The sequence below is a fragment of the Ambystoma mexicanum genome, chromosome 3p (assembly GCF_040938575.1).
Source record: "Ambystoma mexicanum isolate Mex_15411 chromosome 3p, UKY_AmexF1_1, whole genome shotgun sequence".
NCBI lineage: Eukaryota > Metazoa > Chordata > Amphibia > Caudata > Ambystomatidae > Ambystoma > Ambystoma mexicanum.
The window spans coordinates 1,265,104,311-1,265,128,860 of NC_090925.1; the positions used below are offsets into that span (position 1 = coordinate 1,265,104,311).

Below are 24,550 nucleotides of genomic sequence, written 5' to 3' on the forward strand. Positions count from 1 at the left end.
ATCTACCCCAAGGTGTGCACCTAGCCCCCCCCCTTTTTTCCTTTGCAGATTATTGGTCATTATCTTTAATCCAGTTGATGAAATTCTGTCTGAAGTTTATGTATGTTTGATCCGCTCGCAAGGAGGGAGGTAGGGCATTCCAGAGCTGCGCTGCCTTGACTGGAAAGCTACAGCCCCCGACCCTAGAAAGTTTAAAGCTTGGGATAGTGAGGCAATTAGTATTAGCTGTTATAATGGTTCTAGTAAAAGATTTGAGTTCATCTCTCTGTAAGGTAGCAAGGCGCAGCATTGTTCATACATTTGTAAGTGAGGGAGGCAGTTTTCAGCCGGATTTTATCGTGGGTAGATAACCAGTTATTTTGTCTCCTAATCTCAGAGATGTGCCCTCTCATTGCCCTACTGTCTTCACCTTTCAGGTTCACAGTTTTAACGGGAACTACAGCACAACCTCTGCATTCTCTCCCTGCATTTTACAACAAGGGGCGGTCTGGCTGTCCAATCAGGATAGCCAGCCCCCCCCCCCACTGGGATTTGTCCCCCTTCAGGCAAGGAGGAAGACAAAGGGCTGTGGAGTTTTGGACGCCTCCCGCGCGTCCTGCCTTCACAGACCGACTGCAGCCTGGGCAGGGAGTCCATGGCATTCCCGCCGAAGATACAAATCACAAAGGAATTTCCCACCCTGGATGTCAGGGGAAGGAACAAGAGAGGACAAGAAACACTAAAATGGCAAAAAAAAGACAGGGACCATTTTGTTAAAATGAGCACCCTTAGGGTGCCTTTGCTGCAGCTGTGAACACAGCCCTCTGTAAATGTGCACCAAATTAATAAAAGTTATCACTGCCACCAGCCATTGAAGGTAAGCTTGTCCCTGTACAGAATGGTTAGTTTTAGTGTGAAAGGAGATAACATTGTAGCTCCCCAGCACTCCACATAAGGTGGGGTGTGCTGGTTTCACCAAATAACATGTAAAAGGGATCCAAATATCATTTCTGCCCTTGAGAACTATAGTTCTCTCAATGTTAGCCAGAGGAAATTAAAAGGGGAGCCCCTAGGGCAACCCAGCAACAACAGGCACTCATTGCCAGAAAGTTGCTAAAGAGGATAACTTTAAAAAGACACTCTGGAGAGTCTAAAAAACTGAAACCCATAAAAAGAGTAAAAGATTCTGTCAGTGTGGAAAAAGGTTCCCACTCACAGGTATAAGAAAAAATAATCCATCAGTAAAGCAAAATGTTTTAGGGTTGACAGGTCAGGAAAATTTACCATTTCTACGAAAATCTTACCCAACACTTCACAATACAGGTTATAAGTATTCAAATAGATGTCCTCCTATCCACTGCTGCACCGACCGCACATCAAGGTGTTAGTTAAATACGGTTTACTTGCAACTGTTGCATGGACCCTTCTTTCTCATCAGCATGGCAGACACAACATTCCTCAGCTGCTTCCAAAGGAGGGTCAGAAAATGTATCCAAGTTGTCTCAATTTTGAATATTGTAGCAGGACAAGACTGACATATTCATCTAGAAGGTTAGTGTTCCATTCTGGTATGCTCCGTTTTCCCAATAATTTGCTTCATTGCTCAGAAGTGACAGGAAGCCAAGGGTGGCCAGAGTCGTTCCAAGTGATATTATAATCAAAGCAAACAGAGTAGGTGAATGAATAGATGCTACAAAAGGTTCATTTTCTAGGAACCTTGGCCTGCGTAACTTTCTTGCACCAGACAGAAAAAAACGTAATGCATGCAAATTGGAAGACCCATGTTCCAATTCTGTACCAGTGTCTGTACACTATGGGAATTTTGTTGGATCTCCCTGAGATTGGACTGCTTGATGAGGCGCCATCCTGCAACAACCTTGGGGTCTGAATCTGAACCAGATCAGGAACTATATTTGAAGGGTCGAACACATTATTTACATGTCACAAAAGCATCTAGACATTGGCGACACGTGTTCAGAATTAACCTGAACTCTTACTACACAATTTCACACTAAATGTTGGTGTAGTGTTAGGCATGCTTCACCATCAGGGATGTGGCAGTGCCAATCTTGCAATTTCTCAACTGAACAGAGGTTGACTGACACAAGAATCCAGCTCTCAGCAGTGTAAAACAGCAATTTATATAGAGGTGTCGAGAACTGCAGAACTTCGGGAAAAGGATGTCAGTATCAAGATAGTAACATGGTGGGAAAGTTATTAGGCACTGGTGTACTTAAAAGCTGACAGAGCCATTGTATGGTATCTTAATTCGAAAATGTGATAGGATCACCACCATCTGCTTGTTGAAGTAGAATGTACCAAGTCTTAGCCTGGAAACAGTAGGCTCGGGTAAAGGAGGGGGGATCCATGGGGGGGGGGGGGGGCAGGGTATTGGTGTTCCAGGAACAGAACAGCAAGACATGTTCTCTTTTAGACCCAAGCCAGAAGAATTTGTGGAATTCATAACCATTAATGGACAATTCAATGAGTATTGACCAGTGGGTAAAGAGATATTCAGACCATCCCCAAATGTTTTGAAGTTTCTATAATATGCCCCCATGTTAGGTAAGATGTTAACCTTTGTGCTAAATCTAACTCACTTGTGAGAACCCCAGAACTTTTTGCTGGACTGTTGGATTATTTTTCCCTATACATCAGTGAATGGGAAGCTTTTTCCACACTCCCAGATCCTTTTACTCTTTTTATGGGTATCATTTTTAAGACACTCCATAATGTAACTTTTAATGTTATAATTTCGTTTAATTTTATTTCGGCTCTGGAGCCATACAAGTTTTACATATTACTGCAATAGTACAGCTCAAAAACAGCCATTCACAGGAGTATACAACAGAGAAAAAAAGAAAAGAAAAACAACTGTTTGCAGTAACACCTTAACAGCCATTATTAGCTCAGGGGGTTTCGGGAGCTTCGCTGTCTGGATCAGGCATTCACATATTTTAGTGTCCGTAGTCACAGCAGGGCGTACAGATAATTCCCCGAAGGGGACAGTGTTCCCGACAAGACCTTGACATTGGGCCATTAAGGGTATGCACTCAGAGTGATTGCAGCATTGGCCAAGACTTTGCAAGTACTTAACGAATCTAGCATCACAAAACATTAACTCTATAATGTCAGAATTGGAGGCAGCTTCCTTCGACTGAGTGAACAGAATATTCTCAACAATTTAGTCCATAGACATAGATCAAATGTCCCTCAAAGGATTCAGCCAGAGAAGGGACTTATTGAGGAGTGCTGCCTTCGGTTCTTACCTTATTGTAGATGGTTTGAGGACTTGATGGAGAAAGATTGACCATGGGGCCAAGGACCTGTTGGAGGCCTCATGAGCGTTTGGTGGGTGTTGAACCTGCGCGCAGTCCGACATCCCAGCTGACCCATTTATTCGGGGGGGGGGTGTGAAGAGGGGGGACCAGCTATCCATGGGCCATTGGTGTGATTGCGGGAACTCAAAGGTGTTGGTGTGGGACTGGGCAGGCCCTTCAGGCACAGGACCAGCTAGATCAGTAATATGAATTGATCCTTTGCCCCTTTTGTCACTAGTAGCGGCAGGACTTATCGTGTTTCACAGAACTGACAAGGGGGAAGGGAGGTTGGGTTAGTACAGAGCTCCTTTGGTTGGTTAGGCCCCCTACCTATCTGGCCCGATTAGTTAAGTGTCTCCCCTGAACCTCTCTTGCTCTACCAGCTTCAATCAGGGACATTAGCATGTTCTTGATTGTCTGAAGTTCCAACATGACCATCTACAGTTGCAGTGGCACTCCCTTGACCCATAGCCACACTCCCCATGTTGCTTATGAACGACAGGGTCTGCTTTCCCTGCCTTAAAGTCTGGGTTGGATGGGCTTGCCAGTGGGGCTATAACGATTGCCTCAATTGGGCTGATCAAGTTCCTGCCAAGTTTGTTGCACTTGGTTGAAGCTGTGCGGGCGGTGCACTGGTTAGAGAGTGAATCCATTGTACTTGTGTCAGTGGGTTGCAGGGTCCTGCCCCCGTGGCTCAACTCCGGTTCCGATCGGGGCAGAGGGCGGTGTGCTTCCAGTCGGCCTGGCTTAGGCAGGAAGCAGCAGGGTTTGCCTGGAAAATTAGGTCAAAGGATCCTTGCCGCATAAGGCTGCCAGGTTTCAAACGCCAGGCAGCCCTTCTAGATAAGGATGATGGGGTTGGTGGTTTGTAAGGACAGGCCAATTACCAGCCACCCCTCACTGGTTTTCGGAATCCAAAATCGATATTTTACAAGGGGATGAGACATCCAGTGGGACTGTGGCAGTGTCAAAAGGGGCACCTTTTTGCCCCTCCCCTGGTGTAAGGTTAACATTTGTGCGAGGAGCATCTTAGAATTTCTGAATTTCTCTGATGAGTAAATTGACTTCCCCCAAAGGAGTTGGCAGGATTGGCTGTTCTGCTGGGCACTTGGTCTGTGACACTGGGTCGAGCCTGGGTGGGTAGATTGAAAATTGTGTTCTTTCTTGGTCCACTTGAGGGTCAGAGCCAGGGCCATGAACTGGGGCTGGAGCTAGCTCATATGGCTCCTCGGTTTTCCCAGTTACTCGTGCAAACTGTTGAATAGATACAGCTGGCATTATGGATGACCAAGTTCAAAACAAGACTTCCTTTCCTCTCTCAGGAAGCTTCAGCTATGGTTTAAGGGGCTCGACAGAAGCAATATAATTAAAAGGGCACTGCTTTGAGCAATACAGTCAGTTGGAGTCTTACGTAGTTGCAAATGACTTAAATGCCAGTGGTCTATGACTCAAAAACGTACCTGGTTTTGCTGGATGGCTGAGCATTAGAAGAGGGACGTTGCACGGCGGTACACAGCGGAGCAGGCATAGAGAGGCTCATAATTGTTGCAAAATATTGCACCGCCCCTTGCCTGGCCGGGTCCGTGTACAGAGTTCAGTGACTGGCTGCATGCCCTTCACGGGCTCGCAAACACTGTAGCCTTCCCTCCTCGTAGGCAGGGGGGGGGGGCGAGCAGTATCAGCTGGTCGGCATCACAGAAAAAGGCCCTAGCGGGACTACAAAACACCCTGCGCCCTTCACCCTAGCGGGGGGGGGATAATTTAGGTGTTCTGCAGGCGGGTGGGAGGGGCCATCAAAGGAAAGGCAACAGCGGGACACCAACACCCTGCGCCTTTGACCATCCTCTTTGCCAACTTTCGGCTTATACCTTTTTATTGTTACAGGGTTGCCCTTTGGGCTCCCCTTTTACTTTCTCTTGCTAACCTTGTGAGAATTACAGTTTCCAAGGGTAGAAAATATTTCTATCCCTTCTACATTTTGTTAGGTGAAACAAGACCACCCCACTATGTGGAGTGCTAGGGAGACGCAATGTAACCCCTTTCTCACCAGCACTGTAACATTTCGGTTACAGGGACAAGCTTACCTTAAATGGCTGATGGCAGTAAACCTTTTTACAAATTCGGTGCACCTTTACCACAGGCTGTTTTCACAGCAGCAGTAGAGGCACCCATTTTACGAAAATGGCCCCAGTCTTTGTTTTGCCATTTTCGTGCTTCTTGACCCTTCTTGGATCTTCCCCTGCCCTTCAGCGTGAGAAATTCCTTTGTGCGATTTTTCACTTCAGCTGGAGACCTCGGTCAAACACTCAGGTGCCAGAGTATCTGAAGGCAGGAAGCGAGGGAGCAGTCCAAAACTTTGCAGCCCTTTGTCTATCAGCCTGCCTGCGAGAATACAGTTCAAACTGGGAGGCTGGCTGTCCTAAAAGGACAGCCAGCCCCCTCCATTTGAATGTTGCACATCTGTTGGATTGGCTAGGTTCTTGCACAAAAAGTCTGATCCTGGAAGCTGAAGAGGTGGTCGACCAAAGGACCTGAATCTGATGAGGAAGATGAAGAAACAACAGACGTAGCGATTTCCAGAGAGCCTGCTGTGTAACCGGAGCCTGCTGTTCCCCTTTGTTCCAAGGACCTGGGGACTCTGAAAAGGACGACCCATAGCCTGGTGAGATCCACTGAGCTCAAGACAACCTGCATTTTCAGCCATCCCACGTTGTGCTGCAACCTCACAGGGCTGCAATACCCCAATACCCTGGGACCTCGAGCCACTGTGCTGTGCACGGTCTTCAGAATCAAGCTGAAACTTTAGTGGCATCCTGCAGGACCTCCAGAGACGAGACTAGTCTGAAAAGTCCCCTTGTTAGAGGGAATTAGCACATTCCTGAGAATTCTCCCTACCTTAGAGACCCCCGAGCAACTTTGCTGGATTTTAAGGACTTTATTTTTTTTAACCTAGAGAGAGGGAGACCCTTTTTCCCCACTCTCGTATTTTAATGTGATTTTGTGCACCGTTTCTTTTGGTTGGGGAATCTGACAAACTCCATAGGCATAATCTTTTACATTGTGTCACACAGCACCTTCAGTGCAGCGACACAGGGAAGTCTTTCAGATTTCCCCAAGATTTAAATACCTTCCCTTGGATAAACTTTTTCCAAGAGCAGTAAAGTGAAATTGACTTTACTTACATTTGTAACTTTGTAGACCAAGCACACACTAACTTACAGTAGGGCGTTGGAGGGGTTACTTAGTATCCCCTTTGTCTAGTTTCTGATGTAACATTTTTATGTTATCCTTTACTCACTGAATGGCTGGTGGCAATGGTTCACTTTTACTACCATCGTGTGTTTTTAGCACGGGCTGCGTTCGCTCGCAGCCATAGTAAAGCACCCATGGTGCCACAAAATGGCCCTGGTCGTTTTTTCACCATTTGTGGAAAGGTCCTTCTTGAGATTTACTCTGCGCGCCAAACCAGGTTTGGTCCCTTTGTTCATTTGGCGGGTGAAGCCCCGCCTCTGGCTCCAGGGGTCTGGCTGGGGCAGGAAGCGAGGGAGGTGCCCGAAACTCTAGGAGACAGGAATGCACTCTTAGGTGATTGACCGGCTGGCTGTCCGGCAAGGACAGCCACCCTGCTGGGTGACTGACAGCTAGGCTGGAATGAATGGGAGAAAGCTGCCTAAAAAAAAAAGGCGAGGCTTTTTGGCTTGGAGGGCAGAGTCGACCACTGGAGGAAGGAATCTGAATAAGAGCTTGAAGAGGACACCTGTTGCAACTCCTCCGTTGGTTTGCCCAGTTGAGCCCTGCTGCTGTGCTGAAACTCCAAATTCGTATTGACAGAGAGGCCCCTGCAAGGACGACTTCGCCTTTTGAGTTGGTGGGACCAATCAACTCCAAAGTAAGCCACCTCGACATCCTCTCGCAACTGGTTTAAATCACACTGCAGTTGCTGCTGGAACCGAATAGTCAGGGAGAGGAACAGCAGATAGTGTGTGCTGCTTTTAAACTGGCCAAGAGCTCCAGGAAGATCCTCCAGACTCCCAGGAAGCAGGACTGACCGAGCCCGAGCCCCCTCAACAACTTTGAGCCCCAACAAAGTGCAGGACCCCAGATTCAAGGAAAGCCCATCTCGACAGCCAGGAACCACAGTGTTGCTATTTGCGGTAGATGCGAGGAGCTGAAACACCGAAGTGCCACTTGTTTGAAGATTGCCGGTTGCGGTCGGTGACCGTCCCATTGCCGTGCAGGAGTCCCCAGACGTCCTCCCTCTTGTCCCCACGACTGAGGCCTAGGAACACCAGGATCTGCAGAGCTGCACAGGAACAGAAGTCATCTGCTGCACTTTTCCTCAACCTAAAAGTACTCTAAAGTCAGAGAACTTAACTCTTTGTGCTACCTTGCTTGTCCTCGTTGGAGACTTGTCTCGGGTGCTCTTGTAGAGTTGCTTGCAGCTTTTTTACCTCACAAGCCTAATCAGCTTGTGGTCCTACTTTGATTTCTTCGATTGTACAAAGGCTTTTTAAACATTGTGAATGACTTTCTATTTACCTGCAAGAAGTGCTTCAGTTCACCTTGACTTTTACTAACTTGTGGCTGGCCTGGCCCTCTGAATGACTCTTCTCTCCCTTGCTTATGTGTTTTGCCTTCCTTCCAGGAAAGGGTTAACTGACTTTGCATTGGGGGGGCAGGGGGCGGGAGTGTATTTTGAAAGTACTTACCTGCTTAAGGATAACTCTGTGAATACTTAATTTATTCTGAAGGTTGGGTTCTTATTGCCAGGAGGTCAGGGTTGTTGTGCACCCAAAGGGTACTGCATACAATCTTGCCTAACACCCCTCATCAGAGTGCTGGCCCTTGCAAGTGACGAGAATCCGACCAGCGATATTCTGTCTTCTTCTGGCTCCTGAAAAGGGCACCAAAACCACAGAGCTGCATCCAGCCGCGAAGAAACTCTTGCCTGGAACCTACTGTTGATCCCTGATGCAAAATCCCTTCTAAAGTCCGGTCTTCCGTCTTCGTGACCAAGGGAACCATTGACCCGGTTTTGGGCTCAGAGCCTGAAGTATTCCTGCTGCAACTCTTCTTCTGTGCTGGGGCACTGTGTTGGCTGGGTTATTTAGTTACCTTAAACCTGTGTGATTTCTGTAAAGCTTTTGGGGTGTTTTCTGCGATTAATAGTCCTCTCATCAGTTCACCCACGCCCACTGCGGGAATCCTCCTAGGGTGTCCTCTCAGAAGTCCATGGACCCTAACTAACTTTAAAGTAAACTACTTACTTGTTTTAACACTTTTCCACAGGAACTCTGACTTTTGCAGCAACTGAACACTATCTCACCCTGCCTACAGCTGGCACCTAGACCACTAGGGTCCTTCTGCCGCTGAGTGAACTAATACAATAGAATAGGGAAGGAGTGGATAAGAAAAGGATTCTGCCTTGAAAAGTATAACAAGTGTTTAAAATGTTACTTACTTGTTAAAGAGTTAGTTGGTAACCAACTCAGAGTGAGCAGTTAAGAAAGTTCTTACTTACCTTGAATGTGTCTTGTGCCATTCTGAAAAGTATATTTAAGGTTATTTTACACACTGTGAATTGGTTGTGCCTCTTCCCCAAAAGTAATGCGGTTGGCTTCAAAACTATTTCAGAATATTAGTGTGCAAGTTCTCCAACTGGGTCTTGCCTCCCTGACCTGCTGTATAACTTGTCTAAACTAAGTCTGCCTTGGGTTTTATCTACCGGTCATTCTTAAAGTGTAACATTGGATTTGGCTTTCCCTGGTCTATTTCATACAGATGCTAAAACAGTCTAAGGGTTATACCTACCTTTACATTGCCGATAGCTCCTTTAAAAAGTAACTGAGTTTTACTTACCTTGTTCTGCCTTCACCCAGCCTAAAATAAGTTAGAAAGTTATTGCATACCCTAATCTGTGTTCCACCGATCTGAAAAGCAACTAATTGAATAATACACCAAAAGGTCTTCCTCACCTAGTAGAACTGTGTTTTAACATAAATGTAGTAATAGGTATATACTGTTCCTTGAATAGGTGTTCACTATTCAGAAAGTGTACCCTGGTAACAGGGTTGGTAGATTATGCGATTCCTTAACTTAGTGTCACTGCATAATTGACAGGGTCTACTACCCTTGAGTTACTGTAAAATAATCTAAAAGTAACCTATGGTTTTACTCCCCATGAATAGGTGTGTCCTATACTAAATGTGTTTGATAAGGTCTGACTTGCCTAAAACTACGGTTATGTTTTCGGAACAAGGTCTATGCTTTGGTCTGTGTACTTTAAAGCATATTGGTGTGTTTTTATAAATATGTTCATGACTATGACCAGTACTTAGCTCAAGACCTGGCCCACTTATAAGAAAATAAAAGGTTTATTATGAATACAATACTTCTGGGTGCAAGTGTTTCTATTGCATCCTTGGTCTATTACAGGTTCTTTGTACTTTCCAACAGCCCTCTCTCCCTCCAAAGACAAGCCTGGCTGCTCAGTCTACGCTACCATATACTCCGGTGGTGCAGCCTTATACTAAAAGTGGAGTCTTGTACGGTCTCAGTTGAATTGTTTTACTAAGCCCTTAGTTGGACTTCAGAAAAACTGTCCCAAAACACCATAGCCTTGGTTTGCCCAATTGTAGAGGGAAAAGCACTCTGTTGTACTGAAATTCAAACATGCGCCCATAGGGCACCAAATCAGTGCTCATCAGCAAATGCCTAATTATATTAGCCATCTAACCAATCCTAAAGGGTGCATGGAAAAGAATGAAAGAACCTGCTGCATACGAGTTGGAGAGATATCTATTCAAATTCAATGCTTAAGCTTGATCAGTAGCATACCTTGAGGGTATAAATTTGGTGAGGTCCCAGATAGCTGCAGTGTTTGTGAGATGGTTTAAAGGCAGCCAATGCCATGCTTTATGTATATGTATAAGGAGTCATGGCTGGCATGCAGAAAAATAAAGTTCCTGAACCAGCACCACCAGATCAGGCATACTTTTGTAGCTTCCATTTACCAGTTTAGCTTGGCAATAAAGCATGGCTAAGCTCCAAATACCTGCTAATTTCAGTGACAACGCCTTAAAATAAACCTTATTGATACACTGAAAAATGTTAAGCCTTTCATGTATCGCTGATCAAAATCTGCAATAAACTGTCCTGCTAATTTACCCTTTACCCGTGCCCAAAACAGAGGTATTTGAAGTGGGTGCATGGTTAAAACACGTAAGCAATATGAAAGCAACATCCTAGGCTAGAAATTAAGGACTGGCAGCAGTACATGTCTACAAGCTGGAAAACAGGTCAACACTGCAGAACGTTCAACAGAATGCAGTCTTACACACCAGAAAGGTGTAAGAATATGCAATGAGATTATATATTTCTTATGATATTTGTTGGGTTACAAGAGAATAGGGGTTTAACCGTCAAATTCGAGCATGTGCGGTAGAACGCTCATCAAACCGGGAGAACAAACAAGGAGCACAGCTATGGACAAGTCAGTTCACATGCTGGAGTCAGTGACTCGGCTGACCAATTTCCTAATTAAGGCTAGTATAAAAGACCCAGTGTCTTATAACAAGGAAAACTGTCTGTCAAGCTGATCCTTTTTTTTCAAGTTAACCTCTGCCACAGTGTATTGTGCTATCTTGGTTTGTTGAAGCCTGGGACTTTGTGTGGACTCCAAAAGGCATTTTCAGGGACATGGAAAGCCACCGGAAATCTGGTTCAAGATCATAGGTTAATGGAGATTCCTGGAGGTAGTGTCTCTCTTGGTCACAGTCACAACTGGTAAAGAACAAAAATACACACAGCAATTGCGATAGCTATCAAACGGATCTTTTATAGCTAATCCTTACATGAAGATGAGAAGATTATAGTTTGGCAACATGCTCCTGGGCCTTGACAAACTAACCATAAAGTATACTTGCTTCTCTGAAGATTTACTCTACTGCCCAGGACAACGAGAACCAACTAACTACCACAGTCGGGAGACTCGGCTAGCTATCGGTTTCTTACTTGGGTCAGTGCACCACAGTAAAGAAAACTGTAGGAAGAGGTCAGTCTACTTCAACTTTTCTTCCACCATAAGATTCTGCCAAATTTTGTCTCAATGGTAGATGAGATTGTGCAAGTTGTGTAATGTAGAGGTTTGTTAGAATGACTAAAGAGGTGGGCACCACGCTCCATATGCTTTGGTTATGTGGAAAGATACAATTATTTTGGGATGCTGTTTTTCAGAGAATGGATTCATCTATACCTAGAGAACCACTTCTTGGTGTGTTGGGTTTGATTCCGTTAAGTATTGGGCTGTCTAACTTCTTCTAACTAAGAAACTAAGAAACGCATTCTGAAATTTTGGAAAAGTGACACTTCTCAGAGTGTTGACTGGTTGCAGAGTGTGCATTTTGTCAAGGAGAGAGAAAGTATCCATTAATGCAAAAGACCAACTCGACAAATATGAGTGGATTTGGCATGCATTCAATGATCTTTATGCTTAGTTATTTATTCGTATCCCAGGGATCGATCTTTCTCTTGATTTTGTAATTTTACTCTATCTTGTTTGTTTCTTTCGCTCTCTATTGCTTCTCTCTGTTTTGTACACCTTAATTCTATCCTTTTTTGTTATTCTTTTACAAATAAGGTTACTATTTTGCATCTGTGTAAATATCTCTGTACATTGTATTATTGTATTGTTTTATTTTTTATGTAAAGTATTAAATGTATAAATAAAGTCTTGAAAACAAAAAGGATTCTGCAAAATCAAGGTTTTCCAAAAAAGAACGCCAATTTCTCAATCATTGTGCACCAAACGCTTTTGAGGGTCACTGTTGCTATTCCAAATGCAACTAGCATGGTGGCTGACCCCCCCCCCCTTCCCCTGTATTTAGCTCACCCTTTTGCTAGCTGTACCTCAGTGGACTTCCCAACTTCAATAATTTTAAAGTACACAAATCATGATTAGTGCCATTTTTCTTTTTTTAAATAAGCACACTTTCAATTATCTGGCCCAAAAACAACTGCCTCAGAAAAGCAAAATCAAGCCAGTTATCCAAACTAGCTATTTAGCTGGCTTATCCTTTTTGTGTAATCAGACTGGCATTCCCAACAAGTTGGCCTAGTTACCTAGGGGGCAGGACCAGAGCATCTTTCCCCAAACTGCACTACTTTTCAGATTCTGTCCCACCAGATTCGGGTCATGAGCATGAGATTTAAGAGGTACATTTTAAATATAAACTAGACAGCCTTTTAAAAACTGTCTAAGACCAGGGCATAAAGAGCACTAATCTTTTTTCCATAGTCTAGTAACTACCAAATCTGTTCCTCTGTTCCATTTGTAAATATGTGAACTTGTGCATTACCACCTACTGCCGCACTAGGCCAGTATTTTTATTTTCATTGTATGCAATAGCTATGCCTGCTCACTAATCCAACTCTGCCTTATGTCCCATTCATTAACTGGTACTCTAACTCACATTTCACCAAGGGGCTGCCCCAATCTCCTTTATTGCTTTTTCTGTGCATCATATCTGTATGAAATTACACCCTCATTTCAATAAATATCTCAATACAGAGAAGAGACAAGTTACCCGAAGCAATTGTTAATAGATGCTCTATCATCATCATCATCATCATCTTCCACCTTCATTAGCTCCCATCTCATCCAAATCCTACCCCTACTGAGTATGGATTTGATTTCCAGTTGACTTGTCGTAGCCGTTTAAGTTAACCAGGTTGTCAATTTTTCCGTGCCATATCAAATAATCTTACTTTGGACATATGTAGCCTTAACCATCTGTATTTATGCTGTAAGCCTTTAACAAATATATATTTGTTGTACATATATAAATGCATATGTACACTGCCACCATATGCAAGTTGGCTGCAATTACAAGTGCTCACTGTGAAAACAGAAGTATTTTCTTAACACCAATCCACCTACGGCCCACTCCCAAAATAACATTTTATTTTCAAGATTTTTTCCATTCCATAGAAAACCCAATATAGGTCTCTGAGCCGTGCTGTTAAATAAAACAACACACGTTTCCAGAGGGCATGGCCAAACAGAACTATACCACACTACAAATGTGTTCCATTTAAAAAAAGTCATTTGTTTAATTGCATTGAAAAACAATCGGTAAAAGAAAGTCACCTAGGAGGTTAAAAACCCTAAAAGGTTTTACATTTTGTACATGTCCAGGATATCAGAAAGGCAAGTCCAGGCAGCAGGTGGGTTCCTCCACGTCACCTCTTCTTGAAACCGTATTTCTTCCGCTCGTAGAAAAGGTCTGTCTTGGAGCTACCAAGGTTAACTATCTTGGGGCAGCCATCACGCTAGAGAAAATGAAATGTAAAAAAAAACATTTTATTCATTAGGTGTGGGAGAGAAATAGCGCTGCACTGGTGCATGAAATACCATTAAGTAACCAAAAGGTAGACACTTCACTGGTGTATGAAAGAACAAGGAGTCGGTTTCCTCCTGGGTGTAGATTACCCAGAGGTGGGCTCACTTAAGTGTGCACTTACATGCAAATAGGTCCCCTATTGGTAATTTTATCCATTTGTACTGCGGAGCGCCCAAAAAAAAAAAATCTTTATTTTTTAATTTTTTTTAAAGGTGTGTAAAGAGACGGCAGAAGCCTCCATACACCTCGATTTTGCCTGCTGCAGTGCAAAAGGAGTAAATGCTGAAGTGATTTCCTATGTAATCCACCTGCCTTTTACTTGTGTAAAAGCAGGTGGATTACATAATAAACCAAATAGTTTTTGAATACGAGGGTAAAAGGGAGGTGGAAACTAACTTCTGTTTCGTCCCTGCACTGCGCTTTTAAAGAAAATTATGAAAATGCTCTAGAGCATGAATTGAGCCTTTAAGACGTCATAACACCCTTAGACCCGTCTTTTGCACCTGTATTCACACTCCGGGGACTTGGAACATCAGCTCCTGAGTAAATAAAGGTAGACCTTGCTAATGACTTGCAAGTGGAGTCTACCCGAGGAGCCCCAGCCACTTCTCCAAGGTTCTGCAAACAATCCTGCTCATATATGTATTAGGAAAGACTTTTATGTTGTCGCATTCTTCATATAGCCAAAACGAAGAAGTGTCCTACAAGTCTATTAGGTGGTGCTAAAGCGCCACATATAGGCCGAAACTCCGAGTACAGCTCGGGAGAAATGACATATGATAAGGGATTCAAAGCTAGGAGTGTTATTTACCCATCCTTTGACTGCCCATGGCCATGCTAATCCACATGGCCATTCCCATCCACTTCCTGCCCCTCCCGCCCAAACATCCTCCTGGGATCTCTGGGTGAGCTTTATGAATACCTACCATTAGACTTTATGCTCAAAGTGCCTGCCAGTGCTTTTTCAAAGCCGACTTTTGAGAGTTCAGGACTTAGAGCTGTAAACTCTCTACTGGTGTAATATAAATGTCTTATCCAGGTCAGCCTTCCGCCATTCGATTTATAAGCACTACACGCGTCCTTCACAGATATCCCGTTATACACAAGCCATAACATTTGGTCTTGCAAATGCTTGTTCTTATGTAGAAGGCATTTGCCAGGGACAGCCATTATATACTCATGTACTCGCAATATTTTGCAGATGCTACCATTGATGGCCAGTAAATACACCAAGGCAATGCGTGACAAGTACCTTTCCCATGCCTACACAAACACTAAAACTGATAGCATTGCCAATGCTGGTTTGTTTTGAACCTGGGATATGACTTTTTGGAGGCAAGTAAACCCTTCTGCTTTACTTCCCTTATCTCTTTGCTCATTCTTAGGAGGAAACTGATCAGTCCATAAATCTACCGATATCGAGGGCACCGAGGGATGACCATCTCAGTGAGTGTCTATTACAATTGCACACATTGCCGTGAATTGTGGTTAGGATACTTTGTATTCTTAGAACTTTCTGTAGTGGATTTTTGTTGGCATTTACAATGTGCCTAGTATGGGCTGGTGGCAGTGGATCTTTTTCTACTTTGTTCTATACTTTCTACGGTATTGGCATAGTTACCCTAATGCCAATTTGACCTACTCCCATTTCACTGCATCTTTTTGACCCAATTTGGTAAGTCAAATGGAACACTTTAATAAAAAATGTGTTGTGGGGTGAGTGAATAGGTGGAGGTGGCAGGGAGTGGGTGTCAGGAAGAATTGGTCAAATGGCCAGTAGGCTTTTTCGGTCAAACAACCCATATCCCTTTTTACTCGTGCCTTTTGGATTTACAACAAATGGTTACAATGGGTGGTAGCACCCTAAAATGGCTGTGCCACAAGGGTTTTGCTCGTCCTTTGACATATTGTTATATGGCCTAACGGCCCTCTCAGTCTGGAATTGCCATATATGGGAAGCCCTGGCCCAGTGAAGACTGCTGCAGCTGCTTTCCTGCGCAAGGAGGCGGTTTGTGTGTGAGCCTGAATGTGGGTGTTGGGACGGTCTGGTCCCATTAAACATCCTGGTGCCTGAATATCTGTTGCTCGGCAGAAGTGGCTATCCGTGATTAAATGGTGCAGATCTATACCATTGGCGGATCCGAGAGAGCTTCCAGTCCAGATCTTGGCTAAAATGAGGACTCCTGCAGCCATTCTGGAGATCGTTGGAGCCAAGTCCCCTATGAAAAAGAGCAGCCAGTTGATGACCAGAGGACGATCCCTGCCACTGAAAAACACCAAAACCAGTGGTGTCCCAGTGAAACCCTCCCTCCTCTGACCTCATCTCAAGATGACCCTGGTCAGTGCGGAGACCAGTGGGAACAATCAGTCCTGGTCCCAGTTTAAGGATCTCCCCCATGTGAGCTTTTCTGAAGTGTCCCTGGACCAACCGGTGGACAGGCCAGCTCTCTCCTGAGCTACCTCGCTGCAGCCGTCGCCATACCAAGTGCATTTTTGGAGCTTGGAGGATCTTCAACTTGTATTACAAGACACCTAAAACTCCTGAATGTTCAGCCTTTTGCCTCAACGGAAACCATGTAGGGCCTGCTCCTTTGTTCGTCCCTTGAAGATCGCCTGTCGCCACCTGATCATAATGACTACCTTTGCGTTCAGTCTTCCTCGCATTCTAGACGTGTGCAGAGGTTGCCTTCTCCACAGAAGTCTTCAACTTTACTATATTTGGGCATTTCGCTGGAAGGTGCCTGTAACTGAGATCTAAGCACCGCAACCAACCAAAAATAATTCCCTCGTCCAAAAGTGACCTCTGCACCCACGATCCTTGGGCGTTCCTCGACCAGGCTAAGCACAGAAGACTGTCCTCCAACGGATTCCAGAACCTAAGCATTGGCCTCTGGAGAGTTCAGGATTTCAGTTAACATGCCCCTCCCTCCCCACCCCGTTCCCCATAGTGTCTGGGATTGAGAGAGTTTACCTGCCTGAACTTTACTTATTCTTTTGAACTTTGTATCATAACCACTGGAACTGTCCAATCTCTTATTAAACATATCTGGAAAGTATAACTTTAGAACTGATAACAAAAGGCCTCGAACTATCTGAGATTTTGACTCACTACATGTTAGGGAAACTGTGTGTGCTTATTTTTAAGTAGCTTTCCCGAATTTCATGCACCAGAGTACTTACCTGTGTTATACTGGCTAGTGATTCACATGCTTTCTTTCTTTGTCCGAAGGGCGAATATATAAAAATGAATCAATCTTTTAGAACCTGCTTAATACGGGGAACCAGTCTAAGCGAGGCACTGGGATTGAAACCTGTTCCCACAGTACAATAGTCCCCCTGGGGGTAGTGCACCAGGGGAGGAAACCCCTTATAGGATTAGGGACGACCATTCCAAGAGAACACAGCACTGGTCCACTTATATAGACCCTCCTTTTCCAAGGCAAACTCTCCTTCCCTGTGCCAATATATTATATTGTGAGGTCAACCCACCTGCTAGGTTAGACCGACTGGCGGCCCTGAAAACACCAACTGTTTCCCATATAACTCCATTCAGTGCTGTAAAGATGACCAGGTGTAGGATAATCACTCCAGAGAATGGTCTAATCTATCACTGCATTGGACTGGTCAAGGAGAATATAAATCTGTAGAGGGACAAACAGAGAGCCACCCCCCCCAACGAGAAAGCCCAGGAGATGACAACCCACCGAACAGGGGATCTGGAGCAGGAGACACCGCTACTTGACACGCCACTCTAGCAAATTTCCGAGTGCCCTAAAATACTGCAAGCCATCAGAAAGCAAAGCATAATCCAGGGAAGGGAGTCGACAGTGGCGGAACGACCGCCACTGTGAAGAGAAACTCGAATGCAAGTTGACCGACGAGGATGCAGATGACTGCAGAACATGCCTGAACGCTGCCGGAGCCTCAGAGGGAAGCACTGCTGCTTGCGGGTTGTGCACCAGAGTAACAGGTACGTGGGCAGACAGAGGTGCTGAAGGTCCGGGAGGACTCGGGGAGTGGCTGCAGAATACAAAATAAGAGGGTCTAGGACCCACACCTATATGAACATGAGAGAAGAAGAGGGTCTGGGACCCTAAGATAGATAAGCAGAAAGAGCACCGAAGGGGGCATTTGCTTGGCAGGAGGGTAAACCAAGCTATTGAGACCACACGTCAAGTCTGGGACCAGGCAATGTTTGAGATTAGTACAAACGGAATGGTACAGAACTCCAGCTATTCATTAATCTTTCAGTTCAAAATGCAATTCAATCCAAAGCACTGCACATAAAAGACCCATGAGCCAGGATAAAAACGAATCAGGCAAGTGGGTTATGGCATGTAGTCCAGTGCCCGGCCCCCTCTTCATCCACAATAAATAAATGATTTATACACCTGGGAAAAGGACATGCACATTAACAGATGAATAAATGTACAAAATATAATGCCTAGGCAGACACATATACATCTTTGCTGAGTGCACACAAAAATGCACTATACATTCTTTGTTGCAGCACAGATTTTTACACCTATATATCAAACCCCTGGGTCAGGCTATACGATGTATCACTGAGTGTTACTACTGTTTCGCTCCTTTGAGAGAAATGTTCCTTGGCCTAGGTACTGTAAATCTAAAATATATTCTGGACTATGATACGTCCTCATAGATTCACATGGTTTAACAGAATACCAACCAGTGGACGCATGCAACCTACTTCACTAAAGCACACATAGGTCAACAATAGGACCCACAAAGATTACCCTTAACACATTATGCATGCTTGAAACATGGAGAGAAGGAGGAAAGGAACTATGGCTGCTCCTACTTCAGACAAACAGTTGTCGCAGGACAGACAGTCTACTCCCTTCCAGCGCCTTCTTCCAGACAACAGTGCTTGGCCAACATATGGAGCTTGCTCCAGGTAGCCACCCTGCAAATGTCCTTCATAGTTGGCAGGATATTACAGATACTTGTCGTCAAGGGGTCCACGTAGTCTGTTTGCAAGGCTCTGCAGGTCCACACCAACTGGGTTTCTCCATTGCCATGCATTGCTAGCTCAACACTACCATGCTTCTCTTCTACAGGGGTTGCTGGACTCAACCCCAGAACTGCATCTCCTATCTAGGGTCTCAGCTGGTGTCCCCTGCTACCACATACATCTGTAGGGAGGAACTGCGACCTACATGTCTATTCACAATAACTGCAGATCAGCATTCAGTTCAGTGGTGTTATTTACTGTTGTGTGCCATACCTAGGCGTTCTCCCTCCATCCAGATACCTAAATTCTAGATGTTTTGCACTTACTGTTTTGCCTCCGATTTAGGAGTTCTTCACCTGGACAGAGTGTGATTAGCCTCTGTCACATCTAGACAGAATTGTGAAGATTGGCCCCAGTCACATTTAGACAGAATTGTGAAGATTGACCTCCATCACATCTAGACAGAATACTGAAGATTGGCACTGCGTCACATCTAGACACAATTGTGAAGAGCAATGCGCCACATCTAGACACAATTGTGAAGACTAACATGGGTCACTTCTAAATAGCAATGCCACTAACCAACCCCACTAAACAATCTCACCCCTCTGTATACACCTCTCACACTCTACACAAACACAACCATACCTCGAAAGCACTACAAAACGCACGCAACTACATAACAACAAAACATACCACACATGGCCCCGCACAACACATGAAGGCTACCAACCAAAAAGCACACCTAAGCTCAGTGAACGGTGTTAACCGAACTGAGGCTGCCAACAGCACATCACAGCTCTCTTGCTTTTTTTTCCCCACTCAGCCTTACTAACCCATAACACCCTCTGTCCTTTTCAGATCCGCCAGTGTGCCAATGGACCACTCCGGTGGTGATAGTGCATGGTTTAAATATCCTTTAACATGAACATAACATTCAAATTATGTCCGGTTTCCTATTGGGCACTTTCAGCAAAACAAGAACTGCCCCAAGTGACACTGCAAGGTACTTACCTCTGACATTTTTCTAGGGTCCCTGGGGTTCTCTGAAATTTTATTTTAGTCACTACCCTGGATTGATTGATTGATTAGGGATTTTTACATCTACATATTAAAGCCTTGCCGCAAGATATACACGGCATCAGTGCATTTTGCTATGGTTTCCCCCGTGAGGGAAATCTGTTCCTCTTGACTTAGGTAGCGTGAATCTAAAATATATTCTGGACAACTCCTCCTGGCTTTGTTGGACACTGGACCCAGTTATTTGTGCTGTATGTATAAAGTGTAATACTTTTTTGCAGCAGAAACATGCAACTAGATTGTGTGGCATTCTTGGATCCGGAGAATGATAATTACTGTGTGCCTTATTGTCTACTCTTAACTACAGCCTGAAAGTCTGTATTAATGTCTGCCACCAAGTACAGGGTTTACATTTTAGGGTAAAGAGCAAGTTAGTAAATGGCTAGGTATAGCCTGTTTTTATCACAAATTTGTCCACACCACCCGACCCTCAAAATTCGCTGGCTCCCGCTGAAGGCATGCATCACCATAAAGTCCTCCAGCATCATCTAAAGAGTAGTCGCCCACAAGCAACCTCATTAAGAAGATCAGCATTTCCGGAGGCCTTACGATCTACCAGAAGCCAGGACATTTAGTAGACAAAACATTATGTGCAACAAATTACCAGCCAAACTAGTTTCTAGTCACTTTACAAATAGAGATGCAAACTAGAAATTAACATCGTAAAATGCAATTATGAAACAGACATGGAGATCCAAAAACACCTACTAAAATACAATACAAAAAAGAAAAATACAAGATGCTTGTAATCGAAAAAGATGCTGCTTTAAAAATGGCTTAAAAGTCTGCAGAGAAGAACCTTCTCCAACTGATATGTGTAAAGCATCCACAATCGATACCCTAATACTCAAACTTGCCACCTAAACATGATCTCTGAAACGTACTAACAGATGGGCTCAAGGTGGGCCTAAGGCAACGTTTAGGAACATTACGTTTTAGAAGGGTTGACAGGAAATCTGGAGCAAGGGCGTTAAGGATCTTCCAGATCTGATTCATAGCTCGAGAATGGATTGGGTCCTCAATAGGGATCCAAAAACAGTATACGACAAGCTTGAGAAACAGGATCATGCTTCTTTAAGTGTGCGCAAAACCTTCGTGCTCGATCTCAAACTGCTTGGAGTTTGTGCAAATTTCTTTTGGCATGTGCTAAATACAGTGACATGCATTATGGCCCTCTGGAAAGAATGCCTCGTCCTAAAATGTTACAATAATGGTAATCCACAAATAACTGCAGATACTTTAGATAATATCGATGGAAATATACAGCTTTCACAACTGCCTCCAGCTGGCGAAAGAAAGACAAGCAAATGTCGAAAAGGACAGATTCCAGGGCTGTTGGCAAAAGCCTTAGGGGTGATGGCCACTGTGAGGGTATAAGACATTCAGGATGGCAACCAACAAGCATAACTTTAGTCTGATCATTATTAGGTATGAACAAAGGTCTTGCATCCAGCGCTAAAATGACCTCAAGCAAGCCTCTAACCTAAAAACATCCTCAGAATCCCCAATGCGATCTACCAAGATCCGTTTCATTTGCATATATCCAACACCCTAGACGAAAGCTATCCACCACCTGTGGTAGAGGAGACATGGATGTTATAAAGGAGGGGCGAAAACGAACAGCCACGTGGAACTGTACAAACAGCTGGGTGAGTGGAAATTGCCATGCTGCACCCTCTGGCTCCTGGACCTGAACTGCACCGGTTCAGGAAGAAACAAACCAGAGGACAGGCCTACTCCCTCTTCGACTCCAGACACTGCTGCCTGCCTCCCTCCCTCCCTCCCTCTCTCCCTCTCTCCCTCTCAACACTAGACTCACCCACCTCACCTCTACAGTTAAGGAGAAAGCTATAGGAACAAGAAGTGCAGCATTTCAAACAGGCAAGAATTTTAGCTGGACCTCAGACTCCTGTAGAACGTGTATGCCAGTACAGAAGTGTATGATGTTGCAGTCTGCAGCCGATGTGTGCGGCTTAACACTCATGTGAGAAATTGATGAGAATTCTTACAAGCCAAAGAAAGGTGTGAGCATAGTATTGATTGAAAAGAATAGCATAGCACAACATTTTACTTACTAAGTGCTAACCCATTAACTTATCTTTAACCAAACTAATCTAATGATTAGAGTGGGATTAGCCTAGGCCATAGCCCACAGTGCAAACCTGGTGTAAACAGTGGATGATGGTTTAGAAAATAAAATGCAAACTGCAAACCAATCCACAGTGTGTGGACGTGAGGCTCAAAACTTGACAAAATTGCAGATTAATTCTGCCTTAAACAGCCCATTGTGTGTGAGCTGAAAGCGCAGGAAATTAGCATGTAAGTGTTACAAATAGCCATCCGGATTGGGGAAAGCAATGCTACTCAACACTGTAAAAAGGTGAAGGAGCAGAGAGCCTTCTGGAAAACTACTGGGAGTTGACATGACAGGGGCGGTCTTGATGGATGGGTGATATCACGGCAGGAGGTATGAAAAAAAAAAATCACATTCTTTCTATATGAAGGTTTAAGCGCAGTGGGACAGCAGAGAGAAGGCTTTAAAAGAGAGAACAGGCAGGGTCTTCTACCGAGAGATCAAGAAGAGATTCGAGAGAAAAGTGGAGACTTCCGGGTGCTGTGAAAAGCATGTGCAGTGAGCTGAGCTACTGAGTCTGCTGAGAGCCTGCAGGAGAGAAAGGAGGTTGTCCTTCATTAGACTGACTACAATGGCTGACGGGAGCCAGGCTGTATGCTGAGAGTCGGCAGGAGAGGGGGTTTCGCTGGCAGCCTCAGCTGCAGACAGAGCGCTCTAAAGCACTTGCTAAGTGTTAGGCAAGATTGTATGCAGTACCCTTTGGGTGCACTACAACAACCCTGACCTCCTGGCAATAGGAACCAAACCTTTGTTATAAGTCTGTACTACACAGGTTGGTAGCGTGATTGAGCAGCCAGGCTCATCTCAAGAGGGGTCAATGTGAGCTGTAGGGGATTTACACAGATTCACAGTGACAAGTACTCAAACTCCTACACACAAGGTTTCTTGAATAAACAAGTATTAATTTATCAGTTAGAGTAAGCCTTCTTCAGAAGGGGGCAATAAAATAGTAACACTCCAATATACTTGACAAAATACACACTCTTAATATTTGTCAATCAATAAGTACCCTTTTGGGATGTCCCACAGACACACTGTACACCCTCAGGTGACTTCAATAGCTAGGGTGCTGAGGACATTAATATTTAGCTGTTGCATTTAGAATATTCCTAGGATGTCAAAGGAAAAGGTTATTAGAACTTACAAGAGCCACAAATATTCTCAATCAGGCAAATACTTTTGGATCCTTCAATAAGAGTATTTCAGTGCAACAGGTTAAGCCAAAGTCAATAGGCAAAAGTCTACATGGGCTGAAGCACTTCTTTGCATGCAAGAAAGAAAGGTCTTTGCACAATGTCTTTGAAGAAAAAGAAGAATCAAATGCAGGGCCACAAGCCGTTAGACTTGTGAGGGGTAGAAGATGCAAGCAACTCTACAAAAAGAGGTAAGTTCTCTCAGACCGTTGCAGTACCTTTGTATTGAAGAAAAAGTGCAGCAGATGACTTCTGTTCCTGAGCAGCTCTGCAGATCTCTGTTCCTGGGCCTCAGTCGTGGGGACAAGAGGGAAGACTTCTGTGGACTCCTGCACTGCAATGGAACGGTGACCTCTCGCAACCGGCAATCTTCAAACAAGTGGCTGTTTGGTGTTTCAGCTCCTTGCGTCTACCGCAAATAGCAACACTACGGTTCCTGGCTGTCGAGATGGGCTTTCCTTGCTTCTGGGGTCCTGCCCTCTATTGAGGGGGCTCAGGCTTGGTCTGTCCGCAGGATCTTCCTGGAGCTCCTGGCCAGTCTAAAAAGCAACACACACAAACTGGTGTTCCCCTCCCTGGCTATTCGATTTCCAGAAGCAACTCTGGAGATTCAAACCAGCTCCGAGAGGATGTCCAGGTGGCTTACTTGGAGTTGACTGGTCCCACCAACTTAAGGGGAGAAATCCTTGCAGGGCCCTCTGTCGATACGAATGTGGAGTTTTAGCACAGCAGCAGGGCTTCACAGGGTAAACTAGGGGTCCAGGAGTTGCAGCAGGCGTCCTCTTCAAGTTCTTCTTTGGTTCCTTTGTTCCAGTGGTCGACTCTGCCTTCCAAGCCAAAAGCATCGCCTTTAATGCAGCTTGCTTCCATTCCTTCCAGCCTAGCTGTCGGTCACCCAGCAGGGTGGATGTCCTTGCTGGACAGTCAGCCGGCCAATCACCACAGAGTGCATTTGGGTCTCCTACGAGACTAAGCACAGGGTATTTAAACCTTTGGGAAATCTGAAAGACTTCCCTGTGTCACTGCACTCCTTGTGACACAATGTAGAAGATGATGCCCATGGAGTTTGTCAGACTCCACAACCAAAAAGAAACCGTGTAAAAAAAAAAAAAAAAACACATTAAAATACATGAGAAAAGGGGTCTCACTCTCTCCAGGTTAAAAAAAAAATCAAGTCCTCAAAATCCAGCAAAGTTGCTCGGGGTCTCTAAGCTAGAGGGAATTGGCACATTTCTGAGGATTCACCCTAACAGTAAGCATAAGAGTGTAAAAATTAGAAAGTACGACATTCTTTTCAAGCAATAGAATATAAAGGTTTGTTCTATGTATGCGTTTAGTCCTTTGCTGGATTGCATAATCGCCCAAAGCCTTCCAAAGTTGCTCAGATAACCCTGTAATGCCTGCCAAGTTTCTTGTGGGAGGTTTGGGGTTTAAAAAAAGAAAGGATTTCAGAGCGTCTGCGTCACTGC

General features: G+C 44.6%; 1 protein-coding gene and 1 long non-coding RNA gene across 3 annotated transcripts in view; one reads left to right on the forward strand and one right to left on the reverse strand.

Annotated features, from left to right (window-relative positions):
- Positions 1-24,550, forward strand: part of LOC138581438 (uncharacterized) — a 167,107-nt gene that overhangs the window by 45,718 nt on the left and 96,839 nt on the right. The window lies entirely within an intron of this gene.
- Positions 13,390-24,550, reverse strand: part of PHF5A (PHD finger protein 5A) — a 74,735-nt gene continuing 63,574 nt past the window's right edge. For both annotated transcript variants that reach the window (XM_069652758.1, XM_069652759.1), the window contains one exon: positions 13,390-13,628. In XM_069652758.1, coding sequence (XP_069508859.1) covers positions 13,539-13,628 — 90 coding nt within the window. In that variant the 3' untranslated portion in view covers positions 13,390-13,538. The remainder of the gene's footprint in view (positions 13,629-24,550) is intronic.